Source organism: Panthera onca, chromosome B4 (assembly GCF_046562875.1).
Source record: "Panthera onca isolate mPanOnc1 chromosome B4, mPanOnc1 haplotype 2, whole genome shotgun sequence".
NCBI classification, from domain to species: Eukaryota; Metazoa; Chordata; class Mammalia; order Carnivora; family Felidae; genus Panthera; species Panthera onca.
The window spans coordinates 29,555,684-29,578,265 of record NC_138345.1 but is presented as its reverse complement, the minus strand read 5'-3'; the positions used below and the strand labels follow the sequence as shown (position 1 = coordinate 29,578,265).

Below are 22,582 nucleotides of genomic sequence, written 5' to 3'. Positions count from 1 at the left end.
CCAGGGCTCATCCCAAAAGGTGCCCTCCTCAATACCCATCACCCACCCTCCCCACCCTCCCACCCCCCATCAACCCTCAGTTTGTTCTCAGTTTTTAAGAGTCTCTTATGCTTTGGCTCTCTCCCACTCTAACCTCTTTTTTTTTTTTTTCTTCCCCTCCCCCGTGGGTTTCTGTTAAGTTTCTCAGGATCCACATAAGAGTGAAAACATATGGTATCTGTCTTTCTCTGTATGGCTTATTTCACTTAGCATTACACTCTCCAGTTCCATCCACGTTGCTACAAAGGGCCATATTTTGTTCTTTCTCATTGCCATATAGTACTCCATTGTGTATATAAACCATAATTTCTTTATCCATTCATCAGTTGATGGACATTTAGGCTCTTTCCACAATTTGGTTGTTGTTAAGAGTGCTGCTATAAACATTGGGGTACAAGTGCCCCTATGCATCAGTACTCCTGTATCCCTTGGGTAAATTCCTAGCAGTGATATTGCTGGGTCATAGGGTAGGTCTATTTTTAATTTTCTGAGGAACCTCCACATTGTTTTCCAGAATGGCTGCACCAGTTTGCATTCCCACCAACAGTGACAGAGGGTTCCCGTTTCTCCACATCCTCGGCAGCATCTATAGTCTCCTGATTTGTTCATTTTGGCTACTCTGACTGGCGTGAGGTGATATCTGAGTGTGGTTTTGATTTGTATTTCCCTGATGAGGAGTGACGTTGAGCATCTTTTCATGTGCCTGTTGGCCATCCGGATGTCTTCTTTAGAGAAGTGTCTATTCATGTTTTCTGCCCAAGTTCTCAGCTATTATTTCTTCAAGTACACTTCAGCACCTTTCTCTCTCTCTTCCTCCTCTGGAATACCAATTACGCTTAGATTATTTCTCTTTAGTGCATCACTTAGTTCTCTAATTTTCCCTTCATACTCCTGGATTTTTTTTATCTCTCTTTTTCTCAGCTTCCTCTTTTTCCATAACTTTATCTTCTAGTGCACCTATTCTCTCCTCTGCCTCTTCAATCCAAGCCGTGGTCGTTTCCATTGTATTTTGCAGCTCGTTTATAGAATTTTTTAGCTCCTCCTGACTATTCCTTAGTCCCTTGATCTCTGTAGCAATAGATTCATTGCTGTCCTCTATGCTGTTTTCAAGCCCAGCGATTAATTTTATGACTATTATTCTAAATTCACTTTCTGTTATATTATTTAAATCCTTTTTGATCAATTTGTTAGCTATTGTTATTTCCTGGAGATTCTTTTGAGGGGAATTCTTCCGTTTGGTCATTTTGGATAGTCCCTGGAGTGGTGCGGACCTGCAGGGCACTTCCCCTGTACTGTCTTGAATAACTTGCATTGGTGGGTGGGGCCGCAGTCAGACCTGATGTCTGCCCCCAGCCCACCACTGGGGCCGCAGTCAGACTGGTGTGTACCTTCTCTTCCCCTCTCCTAGGGACAGGATTCACTGTGTGTTGGCGTGGCCTGTCTGGGCTACTTGCACACTGCCAGGCTTGTGGTGCTGGGGATCTGGCGTATTAGCTGGGGTGGATGGGCAATGTGCACGGGGGCGGAGGGGCAGGCTCAGCTCGCTTCTCCTTCGGTGATCTTCTTCAGGAGGGGCCCTGTGGCAGTGGGAGGGAGTCACACCCGTCACCGGAGGGATGGATCTGCAGAAGCACAGTGTTCGGTGTTTATCGGGGTGCAAGCAAGTTCTCTGGCAGGAACTGGTTCCCTTTGGGATTTTGGCTGGGGGATGGGCAAGGGAGATGGCGCTGGGAGCACCTTTGTTCCCCACCAAACTGAGCTGTGTCGTCCGGAGCTCAACAACTCTCCCTCCCATTGTCCTCCAGCCTTCCCGCTCTCCGAGCAGAGCTGTTAACTTATAACCTTATATAACCTTAACTTATAACCTTATATAACTTATAACAGACGTTAAGTCCCGCTGGCTGTCCGAACACACTCCGTCTGGCCGATCCGCTTTTGCCAGCCAGACTCAGGGTCTCTGGTTGGCTGGTGGGCTGCCCCTCCACCCCAGCTCCCTCCCGCCAGTCCGTGTAGCACGCACCGCCTCCCCGCCCTTCCTACCCTCTTCCGTGGGCCTCTTGTCTGCGCTTGGCTCTGGAGACTCTGTTCTGCTAGTCTTCTGGAGGTTTTCTGGGTTATTTAGGCAGGTGTAGGTGGAATCTAAGTGACCAGCAGGATGCAGTGAGCCCAGGGTCCTCCTACACCGCCATCTTCCCCTGGTTCCCACCAACAATTCAAAAGAGATCCTCTTTCTCCGCATCTTTCCCAACATCTGTTGTTACCTGAGTTGTTAATGTTAGCCATTCTGACAGGTGTAAAGTGGTATCTCATTGTGGTTTTGATTTGTATTTCCCTGATGATGAATGATGTTGAGTATTTTTTCATGTGTCGCTTGGCTATCTGGATGTCTTCTTTGGAGAAGTGTCTATTCATGTCTTTTGCCCATTTCTTCACTGGATTATTTGTTTTTTGGGTATTGAGTTTGATAAGTTCTTTATAGATTTTGGATACTAACCCTTTATCTGATATGTCATTTGTAAATATCTTCTCCCATTCTGTTGATTGCCTTTAATTTTGCTGATTGTTTCCTTCTGCTGTGCAGGAGCTTTTTATTTTGATTTTTGCTTTTGTTTCCCTTGCCTCTGGAGACATGTTGAGTAAGAAGTTGCTGCGGCCAAGATCAAAGAGGTTTTTGCCTGCTTTCTCCTTGAGGATTTTGATGGCTTCCCGTCTTACATTTAGGTCTTTCATCCATTATGAGTTTATTTTTGTGTATGGTGTAAGAAAGTGGTCCAGGTTCATTCTTCTGCATGTTGCTGTCCTGTTTTCCCAGCACCACTTGCTAAAGAGACTGTCTTTATTCCATTGCATATTCTTTCCCATTTTGTCAAAGATTAGTTGGCCATACGTTTGTGAGTCTATTTCTGCGTTCTCTTTTCTGTTCCATTGAGTGTCTGTTCTTGTGCCAGTACCATACTGTCTTGATGATTACAGCTTTGTAGTATAGCTTGAAGTCTGGGATTGTGATGCCTCCTGGTTTGGTTTTCTTTTTCAAGATCGCTTTGGTTATTTGAGTACACAGTTTTAATTGTTACTTTCATGATTTATATTTTCTGTTTGGTAAAAACTGGGCATTTTAGATGACATATTATAGCAAATCTGGATACTGAGTTCCCCTCCCCCTTTGAAGCTTGTTGTTTGCCTGATTATTTATTTAGAAATGAAAGCTGGACAATTTTTTTTTTTTTTGTACTGAAATATCCTTCCCTTCAGTGTGAAGTTTCTAATGTTGCTTTTCTTAGGGCATAGACTGGCCATGCATACCACGACCTTTGGATGATAGTTTTTTTAAAGGGGTCTCTTTGAGTATTTCTTTTTTTATTTTTTTCTTGATTATTTCTTTCTCTTGTTTCTCTGTTAAGGTATCACACAGGGATCAATAAGAAATGTGTGAAACACTGTTCAACCAGGAAAAAAGGCAGTTGTATAAACTGTGAACTATATAACAAAACTAAAGGTTTCTACCTCACCTGAGAAATTTGCTTGATAGTTCAATCATATAGAGGGAATTAGTAACCAATGAAATAACTATCTGCTAAATTCCTCTTCTTATTCATTTCTTATGCTAGAATTTCTGCTTTTGTAAATAAAAAGAAACTATCCCATGTAACCAGAAAAAAAGAAAGTGAATAGAACAGCACTTAAAATGTTTCCATCAAGCATATTCCAAGCTCGACTTAGCATTATATTTTATGGATCATATTTTAATGGATGAGTTCTAAAACCTATAATATGTGGCTAATTGTCCATTTATAGTAACTGCTAGAATTTCACTAATTATAGGAGAGACTTTACAAAGACGTTTTATCACATAATAATAGCACATAGATTCAACAATCTTTAAAGATCCAAATTTAAACTCCAGAGGAAATAATAAACCTTAAATAGACTTGAAATATTTTTGTTCTTACCAGAATGACTTTGACTCTGTCTTGACTTCTCTCTTTATTATACCTCTTCCAATAGCACCTGGGAGGCCTTCTCTATCAGTGTCTATAGAAATAAACAATTCTAAAACACTTTGTAAGGTAAATGTTAACATGTGTGCTTGTGTGTCTAGTATTCCTCTAATTAGCATTTATTATAGGAGGAGAATTATAGTGAAATGTCTGGATGGCAAAAACATAATACCTTAGAATCCAGATAGCTATTAGTGGTCATGTAAGCCCCATCATACTGAAGCATAGAGATGTTTAGTGATTTGACAAAGATGGCATATCTGGATAATGACAAAATTGATGCTCAAACTGGGGCTTCATCTAGAGCTTTTCCCAGAAAATATAAAGTATTTCACAAGTTTAAATCACCCCAGAGCATTTAAGTTAATAATATAACCTTCATGTACATATTAAAAACACATTCATCTAGTGAGGCAGGGCATTACTTTTTTTCCCCAGGTCAGCTTATAAACTATGGTCACTGGAGTCACAGACATTATTGTGAGGCAGAAGTTCTTGACTTGTCTAGGAATATTTTAATGCTCCCCATTTTTATTAGGTTATGTCACTTTAAATCAAGTAGGCATTAGTGATGGAAAAGAATAACAAATAACATATGGAAGGAGATAAAATGCTGTCTCAAATCTTCTTAGCATGTAGACCCTCCACCTGGAAAGGAGGAAATGGGTAATTTGCAATCATGTGAACATTGACATTGCATCCCTTTCCATTTGAGTCTTCACATGATTTTTAGGTTTTTGTCTTGGAGGTGGAAATACTATGTAGGTCTAATGACAGAAAAAATAAAAAGAAACTTATTTAAAATAATTTCACACTGCACAAGAAATAACTAGAATTGGTGACTCTCGGTTACCAATGGGCAAAATTTTAATTGGTTCTAATACAGCATATAACTAAAGTTGAAAACATTTTCACGATCCAGATATAGATTGGAAGTCTTGCTTTGGAGAAATGACTGAGCCTATGAATTTTAAAGTTTTCAATATCACCATGACAACAAAATATATACTGCCATTGTAACCTAAACAGAGGTAGATACCACCAGGTGGGGCATCATAACTAAAACCAAAGACAAATAGGATTGGTCAGAACAGGTTTTAAATAATTAAGTAATGACATTTGTGAAAGTAATATGAGCTATAGATTCACATAACTGGAGAACATTAGCGGACATATTTTAGCCTTTTGGTCTTTCTCTAACAGATGTAATTAGAATAACTGATTCACATGAACTGAGAAGGCAAGGGATTCTTATATGAACAGGGAAGCAATGAGAATAGCCCTTGAGTGCAGATTGGATTAAACAGTAGAAGCATAAAAGGTAAGTGGTGGGGAAATTTATAAGAGTTACAATTTTCCTCTTTCACAATATTGTTCCATTTCTTTAAGTCTTTTTAAAAAATCTTATGCTGCTTAGAATTTCTTGAGTTATTTTTTAAATATACATACGGTATAAAATTTGCCCATTTTAAATGTTTAATTAATGGGTTTTTTTTTTAACGTTTTATTTATTTTTGAGACAGAGACAGAGCATGAACGGGGGAGGGGCAGAGAGAGAGGGAGACACAGAATCGGAAGCAGGCTCCAGGCTCTGAGCCATCAGCCCAGAGCCCAACGCGGGGCTCAAACTCACAGACCGCGAGATCGTGACCTGAGCCGAAGTTGGATGCCCAACCGACTGAGCCACCCAGGCGCCCCTAATTAATGGTTATGAATATATTCCTAGAATTGTGTAACTGTCAGTACAGTTGTAGAATCTACTTAAGATTTATATCATTAAATTCCAGTGAGAGTTAGAAATTTTCCACCATATTTTTGATACAGATTCTGTATATAACTCTAAATTCCTGTTCTCTTTCTACATATAAATATAAATATAAAAATACAAATATAAATATATATAAATTCATTTATTATAAAAATGTTTCATTGTTTATAAAACTGTGCCCTATAGAGAAACTGAAAGAATAAGAGCAAGTATGTATGGATAGTATTTGCTATAGTAACCATTTTTTGTCTCAGTTTTATTTTTATTTTATTTTTTAATATAACTTATTGTCAAATTGGCCAACATACAGTATGTAAAGTGTGCTCTTGATTTTTTGGGTAGATTCCCGCAGTTCATCGCTTACATACGACACCCAGTGCTCATCCCAACAAGTGCCCCCCTCAATGACCATCTCCCATTTTCCCTTCCCCCCCATCCCCCTTCAACCCTCAGTTTGTTCTCTGTATTTAAGAATCTCTTATGGTTTGCCTCCCTCTCGCTCTATTTGTAGCTATTTTTTCCCCTTCCCTTCCCCCATGGTCTTCAGTTAATTTTCCAAAGATCCACATGAGAGAAAACGTATGATATCTTTCTCTGACTGACTCATTTCACTTAGCATAATACCTTCCAGTTCCATCCACATTGCTTCAAATGGCATGATTTCATTCTTTCTCATTGCCAAGTAGTATTCCATTATATATATAAACCACATCTTCTTTATCCATTCATCACTTGATGGACATTTAGTCTCTTTCCATAATTTGGCTATTGTTGAAAGCGCTGCTATAAACATTGGGGTACATGTGCCCCTATGCATCAGCACTCCTGTATCCTTTGGGTACATTCCTAGTAGTGCTATTGCTGGGTTTTAAGGTAGCTCTATTTTTAATTTTTTGAGGAACTTCTACACTGTTTTCCAGAGAAGCTGCACCAGTTTACACCAGTGCAAGAGGGTTCCTTTTTCTCCAAATCATCACCAGCATCTGTCATTTCCCAAGTTGTTCATTTTAGCCACCCTGACCAGTGTGAGATGGTATCTCAGTGTGTGTTTTGATTTGTATTTCCCTAATGAGAAGTGACGTCGAGCATTTTTTCATGTGTCTGTTGGCCATTTGGTGTCTTCTTTGGAAAAGTGTCTATTCATGTCTTCTGCCCATTTCTTCACTGGATTATTTGTTTTTTGACTGTTGAATTTGGTAAGTTCTTTATAGATTTTAGGACTAACCCTTTATCCAATATGTCATTTGCAAATATCTTTTTCCATTCCATCAATTGCCTTTTAATATTGTTGATTATTTCCTTTTTAGTGCAGAAGCTTTTTATCTTGATGAGGTCCCAATAGTTCATTTTTGCTTTTAATTCCCTTGCCTTTGGAGATGTGTTGAGTAAGAAATTGCTGTGGCTGAGGTCCAAGAGGTTGTTGCCTGCTGTCTTCTCTAGAGTTTTGATGGTTTCCTGTCTCACATTTAGGTCCTTCATCCATTTTGAGTTTATTTTTGTGTATGATGTAAGAAAGTGGTCTAGTTTCATTCTTCTGCATGTTGCTGTCCAGTTCTCCCAGCACCATTTGCTAAAGAGACTGTCTCTTTTCCATTGGATACTCTTTCCTCCTTTGTCGAAGATTAGTTGGCCATATATTTGTGGGCCCAATTCTACATTCTCTATTCTATTCCATTGGTCTATGTGTCTGTTTTTGTGCCAATACCATACTGTCTTGATGATTACAACTTTGTAGTACAGGTTAAAGTCTGGGATTGTGATGCCTCCCGCTTTGGTTTTCTTTTTCAATATTACTTTGGCTATTCGGGGTCTTTTTTGGTTCCATACAATTTTAGGGTTGTTCTAGCTTTGAGAAGAATGCTGGTGCAATTTTGATTGGGATTGCATTAAATGTGTAGATTGCTTTGGGTAGTATTGACATTTTAACAATATTTATTCTTCCAATCCATGAGCATGGAATGTTTTTCCATTTCTTTTTGCCTTCTTCAGTTTTCTTCATAAGTTTTCTGTAGTTTTCAGCATACAGATAGATCTTTTTTATATATTTAGTTAGGTTTATTCCTAGGTATTTTATGGATCTTGGTGCAATTATAAATGGGATCAGTTTCTTTATTTCTCTTTCTAATGCTTCATTATTGGTGTATAGAAATGCAACTGATTTCTGTACATTGATTTTGTACCCTATGACTTTGCTGAATTCATGTATCAGTTCTAGCAGCCTTTTTATGGAGTCTTTTGGGTTTTCCAAGCAGAGTAGCATGTCGTCTGCGAAAAGTAAAAGTTCAACTTCCTCTTTGTCAATTTTGATGTCTTTTATTTCATCTTGTTGTCTGCTTGCTGATACTAGGACTTCCAACACTATGTTGAACAACAGTGTTAAGAGTGAAAATCCCTATTGTGTTCCTGATCTCAGGGGGAAAGCCCTCAGTTTTTCCCCATTGAGGATGATATTAGCTGTGGGCTTTTGATATATGGCTTTTTGATATTTAAGTATGTTCTTTCTATCCCAACTTTCTTGAGAGTTTTTATTAAGAAAGATGTTGTTTTTTGTCAAATGCTTTTTCTGCATCTATTGACAGTATCATATGGTTCTTATCCTTTCTTTTACTATTGTGATGTATCACATTGATTGATTTGCACATACTGAACCAGCCCTACAGCCCAGGAATGAATCCCACTTGATCATGGTGAATAATTCTTTTTATATGCTGTAGAATTCGATTTGCTAGTATCTGGTTGAGAATTTTTGCATCCATGTTGATCAGGGATATTTGTCTGTAATTCTCCTTTTTTTATGGGGTCTCTGTCTGGTTTGGGAATCAAGGTAATGCTGGCTTCATAGAATGAGTCCGGAAGTTTTCCTTCCATGTCTATTTTTTGGAACAGCTTGAGAAGAATAGGTATTAACTCTGCTTTAAATGTTTGGTAGAATTCCCCTGGGAAGCCATCTGGCCCAGGAATCTTATTTGTTGGGATATTTTTGATAACAGATTCAATTTCCTCACTAGTTATGGGTGTGTTCAAATTTTCTATTTCCTCCTGTTTGAGTTTTGGTGTGTGTAGATGTCGAGGAATTTGTCCATTTCTTCAGGTTGTCCAGTTTGTTTGCATGTAATTTTTCATAGTATTCTCTGATAATTTCTTGTATTTCTGAGGGATGGTTGTGATAAATCCATTTTCATTTGTAACTATATATTTGGGTCCCTTCTCTTTTCTTTTTGAGATATCGGGCTAGGGGTTTATCAATTTCATTTATTTTTTTCAAAAAACCACCCCTTAGTTTCATTTATTTGTTCTGCTGTGTTTGGGGATTATATATTGTTTATACCTGGCCTGATCTTTATTATTTCCCTTCTTCTCCTGGCCTTGGGTTTTCTTTGCTGTTCTGCCTCTAGTTCCTTTAGGTGTGCTGTTAGATTCTGTATTTGGATTTTTTCTTGTTTCTTGAGATAGGCTTGTACTACAATGTATTTTCCCCTTACGACTGCCTTTGCTGCATCCCAAAGTGTTTGGACTGTTGTGTTTTTATTTTCATTTGTTTCCATATATGTTTTAATTTATTTTTAATTGCCTGGTTGACCCATTAATTCTTTAGTAAGATGTTCTTTAACCTCCATGAATTTGGAGGTTTTCCAAACTTTTTCCTGTGGTTGATTTCAAGTTCCGTAGCATTGTGATTTGAAAGTGTGTACAGTATGATCTCAATTATTTTGTATTTACTGAGGGCTATTTTGTGAACCAGTATGTGATCTATCTTGGAGAATATTCCATGAGCACTCAAGAAGAATGTATATTCTGCTGCCTTTGGATGAAAAGTTCTGAATATCTGTCAAGTCCATCTGGTCCAGTGTATCATTCAGGGCCATTATTTATTGATTTTCTGTCTGGAGGATCTGTCCATTGTTATCAGTGGAGTATTAAAGTTCCCTGCAATTACCACATTCTTACCAATAAGATTGCTTATGTTTGTGATTATTTTATATATTTTGATGTTTCCAAATTCAATGCAGAAACATTTATAGCTGTTAGTTCTTCTTGGTGGATAGAGCCCATAATTATTATATAATGCCCTTCTTCATCCCTTGTTACAGTCTTTAGTTTAAAATCTAGTTTGTCTGATATAAGTATGACTACTCCAGCTTTCTTTTGGCTTTCAGTAGCATGATAAATCGTTCTTCATCACCTCACTTTGAATCTGAAAGTGTCCTCAGGTCTAAAATGGGTCTCTTGTAGGCAGCAAATAGATAGGTCTTATCTTTTTATCCATTCTGATACCCTATGTCTTTTGATTGGAGCATTTAGTCCATTTACATTCAGTGTTATTATTGGAAGATATGGATTTAGAATCATTGTGTTCTTTAGGTTTCATGCTTATAGTGATGTCTCTGTTCCTTTGTGGTCTTTGCAACATTCTACTCACAGAGTCCCCCTTTGGATCTCTTGTAGGGCTGGTTTAGTGGTGATGAATTCCTTCAGTTTTTGTTTTTCTAGGAAAAACTTTATCTCTCCTTCTATTCTGAATGACAAGCTTGCCGGATAAAGGATTCTTGGTTGCATATTTTTCCTATTCACCACATTGAAAATTTCCTGACACTCCTTTCTGGCCTGCCAAGTTTCAGTAGATGGGTCTGCTACTACCCTTAAGTGTCTACCTTTGTATGTTAAGTCCTGTTTATCCCCTAGCTGCTTCAAAATTCTTTTTATCCTTCTATTCTGCCAGTTTCACAATGATATGCCATGCAGAAGATCAAATCAAGTTATATCTGAAGGGAGTTCCCTGTGCCTCTTGGATTTCAATATCTGTTACCTTCCCCAGATTGGGGAAGTTCTCAGCTATGGTTTGTTCAAGTACACCTTCAACCCCTTTCTTTCTCCCTTCTTCTTCTGGAACTCCTATGATATGGATTTTATTCTGTTTCATTGAATCACTTAGTTCTCTAATTCTCCCCTTGTGGTCTAGAATTTTTTATCTTTTTCTCACCCTCATCTTTTTCCATAATTTTATCTTCTATTTCACTTAATCTCCCATCTGCCTCTACAGTTCTTGCTGTCACTGCTTCTACTTTATTTTGCACCTCATTTACAGAATTTTTTAATTCATCATGACTATTTCTTAGTTCCTTGATCTCTGCAGCAATAGATTCTCTGCTGTCTTCTATTCTCTTTTCAAGCCCAGGGATTAATTTTATGATTATTATTCCAAATTCTTGTTCAGTTATATTGTTTATATCTGCTTTGATCAATTCCTTAGCTTTCATTTCTTTCTGGAATTTCTTTTGAGGAGAATTCCTCTATTTCATCATTTTGGCTAGTTTTCTGTCCCTTATGTGTTTTAAAAGCTTGTTATGTGCCCTACACCTGGGAACACTAGTATATTAAAGAGGGGTCATACACTGTCCAAGGCTTGTCCCTTCAGGAGGTGTTTTTTGGAGTGTGTTACTTGCTCTCTGTTGTGACTCTGGCTGCTTTATTTCCGTACTTGTAGTAATGTTTTGGACCCTCCACAAAGTGTGCTTTGAGTTGTTCATTGAAGTAGTCCTGGGACAGCAAACAAACAAACAAGCAAACAGAAAAAACAAAACAAAACAAAACACTGGCTACAGCAAAACAACAGGGTTGGAGTGGCGTTGATGGAAGAGGCCTTATACTATACAAAGAGAGAAATGACAGGGGCAGGGAAAAAGAAAAGAAAATTGACAAGGCAGAGAAACTCTATGGCTTAATCCAGAGATAGAGCAGGGAAAATAAAGAAGGAGATATAGAATAGGTATAAAGAGAACAGATTAAATATGTCTGCTTAAACAAACCAACAACCAGAACAACTAGACAAGGAAAGAAAGAGAGAAAAATACACACACACACACACACACACACACACACACACACACACAATATGAATTGTCCAAGAATTAAATCAGAAATGCAAAACCCCTGGGTGCCTTGTAACCGGTGGCAGCACTGGTCTGGTAGAGGGGCTGTTTTGTTGGTCACCGTCAATCCCGCTCTCGTAAATACAGTTACCAGGCACAGAAGGGCGTGGTTTGGTATAGGTAGGGACCCCCTCCACTGTAGGTCTGCTGTCAGTTCCCTGAAGCTCCACCTTGTTGGTGACGGGGAGAAAAATGGCAACACCCTGGTCTCTCCTCCACAGACCAGGTGTCCCAAACCACTGTTTCAGACTGTCCTCACAGTGCCGCAGATGGGAACAAGGCAGTTTGTCCCGCTCCACCAACTCCTACACCTCCCTGGTGCTTGGCTGTGATTTAAACCACAATGTCTTAATGGATCCCACTCCATGCGCCCTGGTTCAGGGGAAAGCTGCTGCATGCTGCCCCACTTGAGGCGGTTTGTCCCACTTCACCAACTCCTACACCTTACTGGCACTTGCCTGGACTTAAACCCTGATGTCTTAAAGAGTCCCCTTCCGAGTGCCCCAGTTTTGGGGAAGTGCTGCTCCACGCCACCTGTATATGGCCTCTGGCTGGAAGGCGCAGGCAGTCTTTGTCCTTTGAATGGTTATATACCTTCTTGCCACATCACTCCAGGGAGGGGATTGCTTTCTTCCACTGCAGACTGTGCCTGTGAACTAGTTACTAAGCCTGGGGCTGGCTCCCCTCCTCCCCAGGTGGGTGAACAGGGCAGCCAGCCCCAGTCGGGAGAAAGCCCTGAAATTAGAGATTGTATCTTTCTCCTTTCTGCTCTGTGGTTTTGTTCTTGTCCAGATACAGTCCTACACTTTCTCCAATCCTTGCCTACACAGCCCATTTTATCTCCCCCAGTTCGCTATCACACACCTATGGCCCGTCCAGATTGTCCCTGTGGGTCCCTAGAGATGTCTTTGTCACTCTGTAACCCAGACTCTTGGAATTCAAAGTCCTTGGGCCTCAACACTGCTGTGTTTGAGGGAGGAAGGAACTTTGGGTTCCCCTACTTCTCCATGTTGGATCTTAACCATTTTGCTTATAAACATCTAGTTCTCTTTAAGCCATTGTTTCAAATTATATTCTCTGCTCTAATTTCTCAGCTCTTAGTGTAGTATTTAAGTACTTTAGTTTTGCTCATTCTTTCTTCTTTTTTTTTAACCTTTTTTAATGTTTCTTTATTTTTGAGAGACAGAGCATGAGCAGGGGAGGGGAAGAGAGAGAGAGGGAGACACAGAATCTGAAGCAGACTCCAGGCTCTGAGCTGTCAGCATAGAGCTGGATGCAGGGCTTGAACTCACAAACCATGAGATCACGATCTGAGCCAAAAGTAGGATGCTTAACCACCTGAGCCACTCCACTCATTTTCTTCTGACAGCATAAATTTACTGAGCAGTTCTAGTGAATTTTAATATTTCAGTTACTGTATTTCCATGCTTTCTTTTTAAAAATAATATCCTTCCCTTCACAGTTAGTAGCAAAAGACAAAGCCTTTGGACATGTGGACACAGTCACCTTTAGATGACAGTGTTTTTTAACAGGGATATATATATATATATATATATATATATATATATGAAAAATACAGTCAAATATCTGTATATATTGCATATGTACATGCATATATATGCATGCATGGCATATGCAGGCAATGGCAGTATGTTCATCGCTGTTAATGAGTAAAGGCAGTAGTATAATCTCCAAACTATATAACACAGCCAATGTACTCTGTTATAGTTGATATACCATAAATATGCCATCAAATAGAAGGAAATGGTAACTAATGAATTAACTATTCTAAATTCTGTTGCTATTATATTCATGAAGTATAGAAAATTAATAGTATGTGATTGGACACACTTTCACCAACCATATTTTAAGGCCACTATAGCATTTTATTTTATGGTCTAATTTCTAAATGGATGATTTCTAAAACTAATATCTAGCTAAATTTTTATTTCTAGTAAACACCAGAGTATAATGAATTATGAGAATATTTATGAAGATTTTATCTGTATAGTAATAACATATAGCTACTATTTTCATATAGACCCAGTCTTCATTAAACTCCGAAGAAGTTCATTTAAAACCAGAAATATAGACTTGCAAAACTCTTGTTCTTACCAGGGAGACTCTTTGATTGTATCTTCTTTTCCTTCACCAATATACTTCTTTCAATGGCATCCTTCAAGTGTTCTATATCAGTTTCTATACAAATAAGAACATCAAAACACTTCATAAGGTAACTCTACTAAGGTAGAGCTATCTACTTGTTATTAAATAATAAGAATTATAATAAAATATTTGTATTGCTTAATCAGCAAACTTTATTATTGGAAGGTATATTAGCAATCATTAAGTCTCCATATATTGTGTATCTAGATAATGACAAAATTGACACACAAACTTACATATCATAATCTTTTAACCAGTGCCCTTTCCATACAATACTATGTCTTTGGTTAAAATAAAATATACTGGAGAGTGTATGATAATAATATAACTTTAAAGTTTATACTAAAATCATCATCATATTGTAGGGGTATATCTAGTGATGTGGAACATAACATTTTTTTCCTCACAGGTTACATTACAAACCATGGCCTCCATTGTCAGAGAAAATTAGCAGGGAGCAGAAAATCTTTGACTTACCTAAGAATATTTTATGCCCCTTTCATATTATTTAATTGTAAAAAAACAAGTAGGCATCTGTAGTGGAAAAGAATAACAAGATATTTTGTATATTAAAGGGAAAAAAGTGGTTTCCCAGGTCTCGTTAGCATGAAGACATTGTTACTGGGGAGGAGGACATGGTTAAATTTGCAGGAATGCCAGGATTGAGACTTGGTCTCTTTTCATTCGAGTGTTTATGTGATTTGAAATTTTTGCTTGATTTAAAAACTACAACTATATCCAATTACAGGAAAAATATATGAACATGGCTAAAGGACAGTTTATACTGAAAAAGGAATACTTAAGAATCATCAAGTAAGGTCAGCTACAGGGTCTAAAGTTTTGTGAAGTTGTTTCTAACAGCATGCACCTAGATTTGGAAACCTGTCATGAGCTAGTCATCCAGATGGAAGTGTTTCTTTGGAAAAATGGCTGAGTCAATAAATAGTTAATGTTGCACTGTGACTTTGGCAATCCAAATATAGCAACACTGCAATCTGTATAAAGGTGGTGACCTGCTACAGCATTACAAAAATGAAATGTGTCGGATTTGGTAGAACTGGTTTTCAATAATTAAGTAACAACCAGTTGAGAATGTAATAAGATCTATGGCAAAAATAAAGAAATAAAACATGGGCGAATGTTAACAGATGCATTTTAACTTCTCTGGATCTTTCTCCAACTGGTATATATAAGAAAGATTTCCTCATTTGAATTGAGGAAGCAAAGGATCCTAAAATAAACAAAAGACAATGTGAATAGTATTTGAGAAAAGATCAGGTTAACTATTAGGAATTAAAAGTTATGTGCTGGAGAAATAACCTAGAGTCACATTTTTTTCACTTGTATCTTTCCACTTCCCAAATTATTTTTTTTAATCCTATTGTGCTTGGAGTTCACTGAGCTGTTTTTAAAAACGATGTAACAGAGTACAGATCTTTTACCTTTTTGGTTAGGTGTATTCCTAGATATCTTATGGTTTTGGTACAATTGTAAATGGGATCTATTCCTTGGTTTCTGTTTCTGCTGCTTCATTACTGGTGTATGGAAATGCAACACATTTCGGTACATTAATTTTGTATCCTGTGACTTTACTGAATTTATGTATCAGTTCTAGCAAGTTTTTGGTGGAATCTTTTGGGTTTTCTACATAGAGTATCATACAATCTGCAAATAGTTCAAGTTAGACTTCTTTGCCAATTTGGAGGACGTTTATTTCTTCTTGTTATCTGATTGTTGAGGTGAGGACTTATAGTACTATATTAAATAATGGTAGTGAGAGTGGACATCCCTGTCTAGTTCCTGACCATAGAAAAAAAGCTCTCAGTTTTTCCCCATTGAGGATGATATTAGCTGTGGGTCTTTTGTATATGGCCTTTATAATGTTGAGGTATGTTCCCTCTATTCCTACTTTTTGAGGTTTTTCATGAAGAATGGATGCTGTACAGGGGCGTCTGGGTGGCTCATTCAGTTAAACATCTGACTTCAGCCCAGGTCATGATATCATAGTTCCTGGGTTCAAGTCTCGTGTTGGGCTCTCTGCTGACAGCTCAAAGCCTGGATCCCACTTTGGATTCTCTGTCTCTGTGTCTCTCTGCACCTCTCCTACTCTCTCTCTCCCTCTCTCTCTCTCTCTCTCTCAAAAAAGCGAATAAACATTAAAAAATGTTTAAAAAAGGAATGGATGCTTACATATGATTCTTTCCCTTTCTTTTATTAAAAGATCTGTAACCTGAAAACTATAAAACACTGATGAAATAAATTGAAGGTAACACAAAGAAATGGAAAAACATTCCATGCTCATAGATTGGAAGAACAAACATTATTAAAATGTCTATACTACCCAAAGCAATCTATACATTTAATGCAATCTCTATCAAAATACCACAAGCATTTTTCACAGAACTAGAGCAAACAATCATAAAATTTATATGGAACCACAAAAGACTCCAAATAAGCCAAAGCAACCTTGAAAAAGAAAAGCAAAGCTGGAGGCATCACAATTCCAGGCTTCAAGCTATATTACAAAGCTGTAGTGATCAAGGCAGTATGGTATTGGCACAAAAACAGACATATAGATCAATGGAACAGAAAACCCAGAAATGAACCCACAACTATAAGGCTGACAAATCTTCAACTAAGAGGGAATAAATACACAATGGGAATAAGACAGTTTCTTCAACAATGGTATTGGGAAAACTGAACAGTGACATGCAGGAGAATGAAACTGGACCACTTTCTTATACCATACACAAAAATAAATTCAAAATGGATGAAAGTCCTAAATGTGAGATGAGAAACCATCAAAATCCTACAGGAGAACACAGGCAGTAACCTGTTTGACTAGCAACTTCTTACTAGATACATCTCCTGAGACAAGGGAAACAAAAGCTAAAATAAACTATCAGGACTTCATCAAGAGAAAAAGTTTCTGCACAGTGAAGGAAAAAATCAACAAAACTAAAAATCAGCCTATGGAATGGGAATAGATATTTGCAAATGATATGTCTGACAAAGGGTTAGTATCCAAAAATATGTAAGGAACCTAGAAAACTCAACACCCAAAAAGCAAATAACCCAGTTGAAAAATGGGCAGAAAACATGAATAGTCATTTTTCCAAAGAAGACATCGAGATGGCTGACACATGAAAAGATGCTCAACATCACACATCATCAGAGAATTAGAAATCAAAACTTTAATGAGATATTCTGACATCTGTCAGAATGGTTAAAATTAATAACACAGGAAACAACAAATGTGGGTGACAATGTGGAAAAAGGGGAACCGTCTTACAGTGTTGTTGGGAATGCAAACTGGTGCAGTCACTCTGGAAAACAGTATGGAGGTTCCTCAAAGAGTCAAAATAGAACTACCCTATATTTATGTATGTATATGTGTGTGTGTGTGTATATATATATATATAATTTCATATATATTACATATATATATATAAAGTCTTGTGAGTTGTAATATATATACATATATTATATACATATTTCACCTCTTCTTTATCCATCCATAAGTTGATAGACATTAGACTATTTTCATTTATTGTAGGTAATGTTGCTATAAACATCAGAGTACGTGTATCCCTTCAAATTAGTATTTTTGTATCCTTTCAAAAATTTTTTTAATAGTTTTTTCTCTAGAGCAATTTAGGGTTTCAGAGAAGTTACACAGAAAGTACAGAGTTCCCAAATACTTCTTTCCCCTAACACACAATTTCCCGTTATTAACATCCTATTTTAGATAATATATTTGTTGCAGTTGATGAACCGATGTTGATGAGTTACTAATAATATTCATAGTTTATGTTAGTGACTCCTTTTGTTGTACAATTCTACAGATATTGACAAATATATAGTATCATGTGTCCACCACTATATTATTATACAAAATAGCTTCAGCACCCTGAAAATTCCTTGTGCTCCAACTCGTCATTACTCCTCAATCTGAACCCCTGGCTACTTCTGAAATTTTAACTATCTGTATAGTTTTGCCTTTCTCAGAGTGGTATATAGTTGAAATAATATAGCTTTTCCAAGCTGGCTCCTGTCATTTAGTAATGTGTGCTTAAGTTCCTGCCATGTCTTTCTGTAGCTTGATAGCCCAATTCTTTTTATTGTTGAATAATATACCATTATATAAATGTACCACAGGTTGTTAATCCATTAACCTATTGGAAAACATCTTTGTTGCTTCCAAAATGGGGCAATTATAGGTAAACCTGCTATAAATATTCATGTGCAGGTTATTGCCTGGATATAAGGTTTCATTTGGGTAAACACTTGGGAGCATAATTACTGGATTGTATGGTAAGATAATGTTGACCTTTATAAAAATGTCAAACTGTCTTCCAAAGTGGGTATAGCATTTTGCATCTTCAAAAACAATAAATGAGAGTTCATGCATTCCTTATACTTTACTACATTTTGTGTTGTCAGTTTTTGGCTTAGCCATTCTCATAGGTGTATCTCATTAGGTATTTCATTGTTTTTATTTGCAATTTCCTAATGACATTTGATGATTTCATTATGCTTACTTGTCATCTTCTATCTTCTTTGAAGAGATGGATGTTCAGATATTTTAAGTTTTAAAATAGCATTGTTTTTTTAATGTTTGATTATTTTTATATATTTCAAACACAAATACTTTATATGAGATACGTGTTTGGCAAATATTTTCTATCAATATATAGTATGTCTTTTAATTCTCTTAAAAATGTCATTCACAAAATGCAAGTATTAATTTTAAAGAAGTCCAAACTCATCACAATTTTTCTGCTTCTCTTTTTCTAGTTTCCTAAGGGGGAAGAGAGATTATTGATTTTTTACTTTCTTATTTTCTAATATATTAACTCAACGCTATAAATTTCCTTCTAAGCACTCCTTTCACTGTTTTATCACACACATTTTGATAAGCAATATTGTAATTTTCACTTAGTTCAAATTTTTTAAATTTATTTTGACACTTCTTCTTTGAACATGCACTTTAGAGGCATATTGTTTCATCTTCAAATATTTTGAGATTTTCCATCTACATGTGTCACTGATTTCTCATTTAATTTCATTAAGGGCTGAGAGCATGATTTGTGTGATTTCTATTTTAGACAAATTTTTAACACACTATTTCTATCTTAAAATGTGGTCCATCTTTGTGAATATAGCTTGTGAGTTTGAAAGCAATGCGTATTCTGCTATTGTGGATGGGGTATTCAGATAGATATCGATTAGATGCAGTTGATTGATGGTGTTGTTGAGTTCACCTATGTTATTATTGATTTTTTTGCCTGCTGGTTATAGTCATTTCTGATAGAAGGGTGAAGTCTGCAAGTATAATAACGGATGTGTTTATTTCTCCTTATAGTTTTATCTATAGTCCAGTTTTTGCCTATGTATTTTGGCACATATGAGTTAAGGCATACACACATTAAGGAATATTATATATTCTTGGAGAATTTGTTCTTTTATTATTACTTAACACTTCTATTTATCCCTGGTAATTTTTCTTTCCTTGAACTCTTTTTCTTTTTTTAAGTCTGCTTTTTCTGATTCTAATACAGCTATTCATGCATATTTTTCTCCATGCCTTTATGACATATCCATTTTTTCCACCTTAATTGAAGTGTAATTAACAAATAAAATTATAATATATTTAAAGTACACAGCACAACGATTTGATATTTGTACACATTGTAAAATGGTTGTCACAATCAAGTTAACACATCCATGACTTCACATAGTGAATTTCCCTTCCTTCCTCCCCTCCCTCCTCTTTTTCTTTCTTTCTTTCTTTCTTTCTTTCTTTCTTTCTTTCTTTCTTTCTTTCTTTTCTTCTCCCTCTGTCCCTCCTTCCCTCCCTTCCTTTTTAGTGAGAGTGTTTATCAAATATCACATAAGCAATAGAGTATTATTATTAGATATAATCCTCAGAATTTACTTACCTAATAACTAAAAGTTTGAACCCTTTGACCAATCACTCTCCAGGTTTATCCTCATGTTTTCAAGAGGCAGTATTTCCTTCATTTTTATGGCAAAATTATATATATATATATATATATATATATATATATGCATATATATGTTAGATATAGATATATATGTATATACATACATGTTTGTGTACACATACACATAGATATCTACATATATATTCATTATTCGTTATCTATTATCCATCAGTCATCAATGGATGGTGAGCAGTTAGGTTATTTCCATTTTGGCTAATGTAAATAATGCCACTATAAATATGGGTGTACAAATGTTCCTTTGAGATAATGATTTCCTTTTCTTCAGATATAAATCCAGGTGTGTGACTGCTAAACCATATGGTAGTTCTATTTTTAATTTTTTTAAAACCTCCATATATTTATTAAATAATAATAAAATATTAAAGAAAAAAGAAAAATAAAATAAAATAAAAATAATAAATAAAATAAATAATAAAAATAAAAATAAAAAATTTATTATTATTTAATAAATAAACATTAAAAGAAAAAGAAACTAATATTTTCCATAATAGCTGCACAAATTTATATTATAATCAACAGTGTACAAGAGTTATATTTTCTTCACATTCTCACCAATACTTGTTATCCCATGTCTTCTGATCATAGCCATTCCAAGAAGTGTGAGCTGATACTTCATTGTGGTTTTGATTTGCATTTCCCTGAAGATTAATGATGTTGAGCATATTTTCATGCATCTCTTGGGCATCTATATGTCTTCTTTGGAAAAATACCTGTTCAGATACTTAAGTTATTGTGATTGTGAATGAATTATTGGTGATTTTTCCATTGAGTTGTAGAAGTTCATTATATATTTTGGATATTAACCTCTTATCAGATATGTAGTTTACAAATACTTTCTCCTGTTCTGTAGATTGCCTCTTCATTTTGTGATTGTTTCTTTTGCTATACAAAAGTGTTTTAGTTTGATGTAGTCCTACTTTTTTCTTTTGTGCTTGTGCTTTTGATGTCAAATCCAAAATTATTGCTTAGAGCAACATCAAGATATCCCCCTGTGTTTTCTTCTATGAGTATTATTGTTTTAGGATTTAAGTCCTTAATCCATTTGAATTGATTTTGTGTATTATGAAAATAGGTGATCATTCTTTTGCATAAAGTTACCCAGTTTTCCCAACAGCATTAAATAAACTATGCTTTTCCCATTGTATATTTTTGGTATCTGTCAAAAAATCAGTTGACCATATGTAAGTGGGTTTATTTCTGTGCTCTGTATTCTGTTCCATGGAATTATTTACCTATTTTTATGTCAACAACATATTGTCCTGATTACTGTATCTTTGTAATATAGTTTGAAATCAGACTATGTGATGTCTCTAGCCTTGCCCGTCATGCTCAAGATTTCTTTAGCTATTTGCAGTCTTTTGTGGTCTATGAAAATTTTAGTGTAGTTTTTAAACATTTTTGTAAAAAATGCCATTGGTATTTCTTTTATTTTCAAATATTTGTTTCAGGAGTAGAATTTAGTGATTCATCACTTACATATAACTCCCAGTGCTCATCATAACAAGTACATTCCTCAACACCCATCACCCATTTAGCCCAGCCCTCCTACCTCCCTCAATCAACCCTCAGTTTGTTCTCTATTAACAGTCTCTTATGGTTTGTTTCTCTCTCTTTTCCGTCTCCTTCCCATTTGTTCATCTGTTTGTTTCCTAAATTCAACATATGAATGAAATAATTTGGTATCTGTCTTTCTCTGACTTATTTTACTTTGCATAATACATTCTAGTTTCATCCACACAAAGTACACACACATACATACACACAACACATTCTTTATCCATTTATCAGTCAACAGACATTTGAGCTTTTTCCATAGTTTGGCTATTGTTGATAATGCTGCTATAAACATTGGGGTATGTGTTTCCCTTCAAATCAGTACTGTTGTATCCTTTGGGTAAATACCAAGTAATACAATTCCTAGGTCATAGAGTAGATCTATTTTTTACCTTTCAAGGAACCCAGGTACTGTTTTCCAAAGTGGCTGCTCTAGTTTCTATTGCCACCAACAGTGTAAGAGGGTTCCCCTTTCTCCACATCTTTGCCAATATCTGTTGTTTCCTGTATTGTTAATTTCAGCCATTCTGGCAGGTGTGAGGTGGTATCTCATCATGATTTTGATTTGTATATCTCTGATGATGATTGATGTTGAGCATCTTTTCTTGTGTCTGTTAGCCATCTGGATGTCTTCTTTGGAAAAATGCCTATTCATGCCTTTTGCCCATTTCTTCACTGGATTATTTGTTTTTTGGGTGTTGAGTTTAATAAGTTCTTTATATATTTTGGATACTAACCCTTTATCTGATGTCATTTGCAAATATCTTCTCCCATTCTGTCAGTTCCTTTTAGTTTTGGTGATTGTTTCCTTCACTGTGCAGAAGTTTTTATCTTGATAAGGTCCCAATAGTTCATTTTTGCTTTTGTTTCCCTTGCCTCAGGAGACACATCTAGAAAAAAAATGTGCTACAACAGCTGTCACAGATATTATTGCCTGTGGTCTCTTTTGGGATTTTTATTTTATGCAAAAATTCTAATTCAAAGGGGCACATGCACCCAAATATTTATTGCAGGTCTATTGACAACAGCCAAAGTATGGAAAGAGCCCAAATGTCCATTGATGGATAAATGGATAAAGAAGATGTAGTATATATACAA

General features: G+C 36.2%; 1 protein-coding gene across 3 annotated transcripts in view; it reads right to left on the bottom strand.

Annotated features, from left to right (window-relative positions):
• Positions 1 to 22,582, bottom strand: part of LOC132694958 (uncharacterized) — a 232,996-nt gene that overhangs the window by 27,960 nt on the left and 182,454 nt on the right. For all 3 annotated transcript variants that reach the window (XM_060659011.3, XM_060659013.3, XM_060659014.3), the window contains one exon: positions 13,851 to 13,934. In XM_060659011.3, the coding sequence (XP_060514994.2) occupies positions 13,851 to 13,934 (84 nt within the window). The remainder of the gene's footprint in view (positions 1 to 13,850; positions 13,935 to 22,582) is intronic.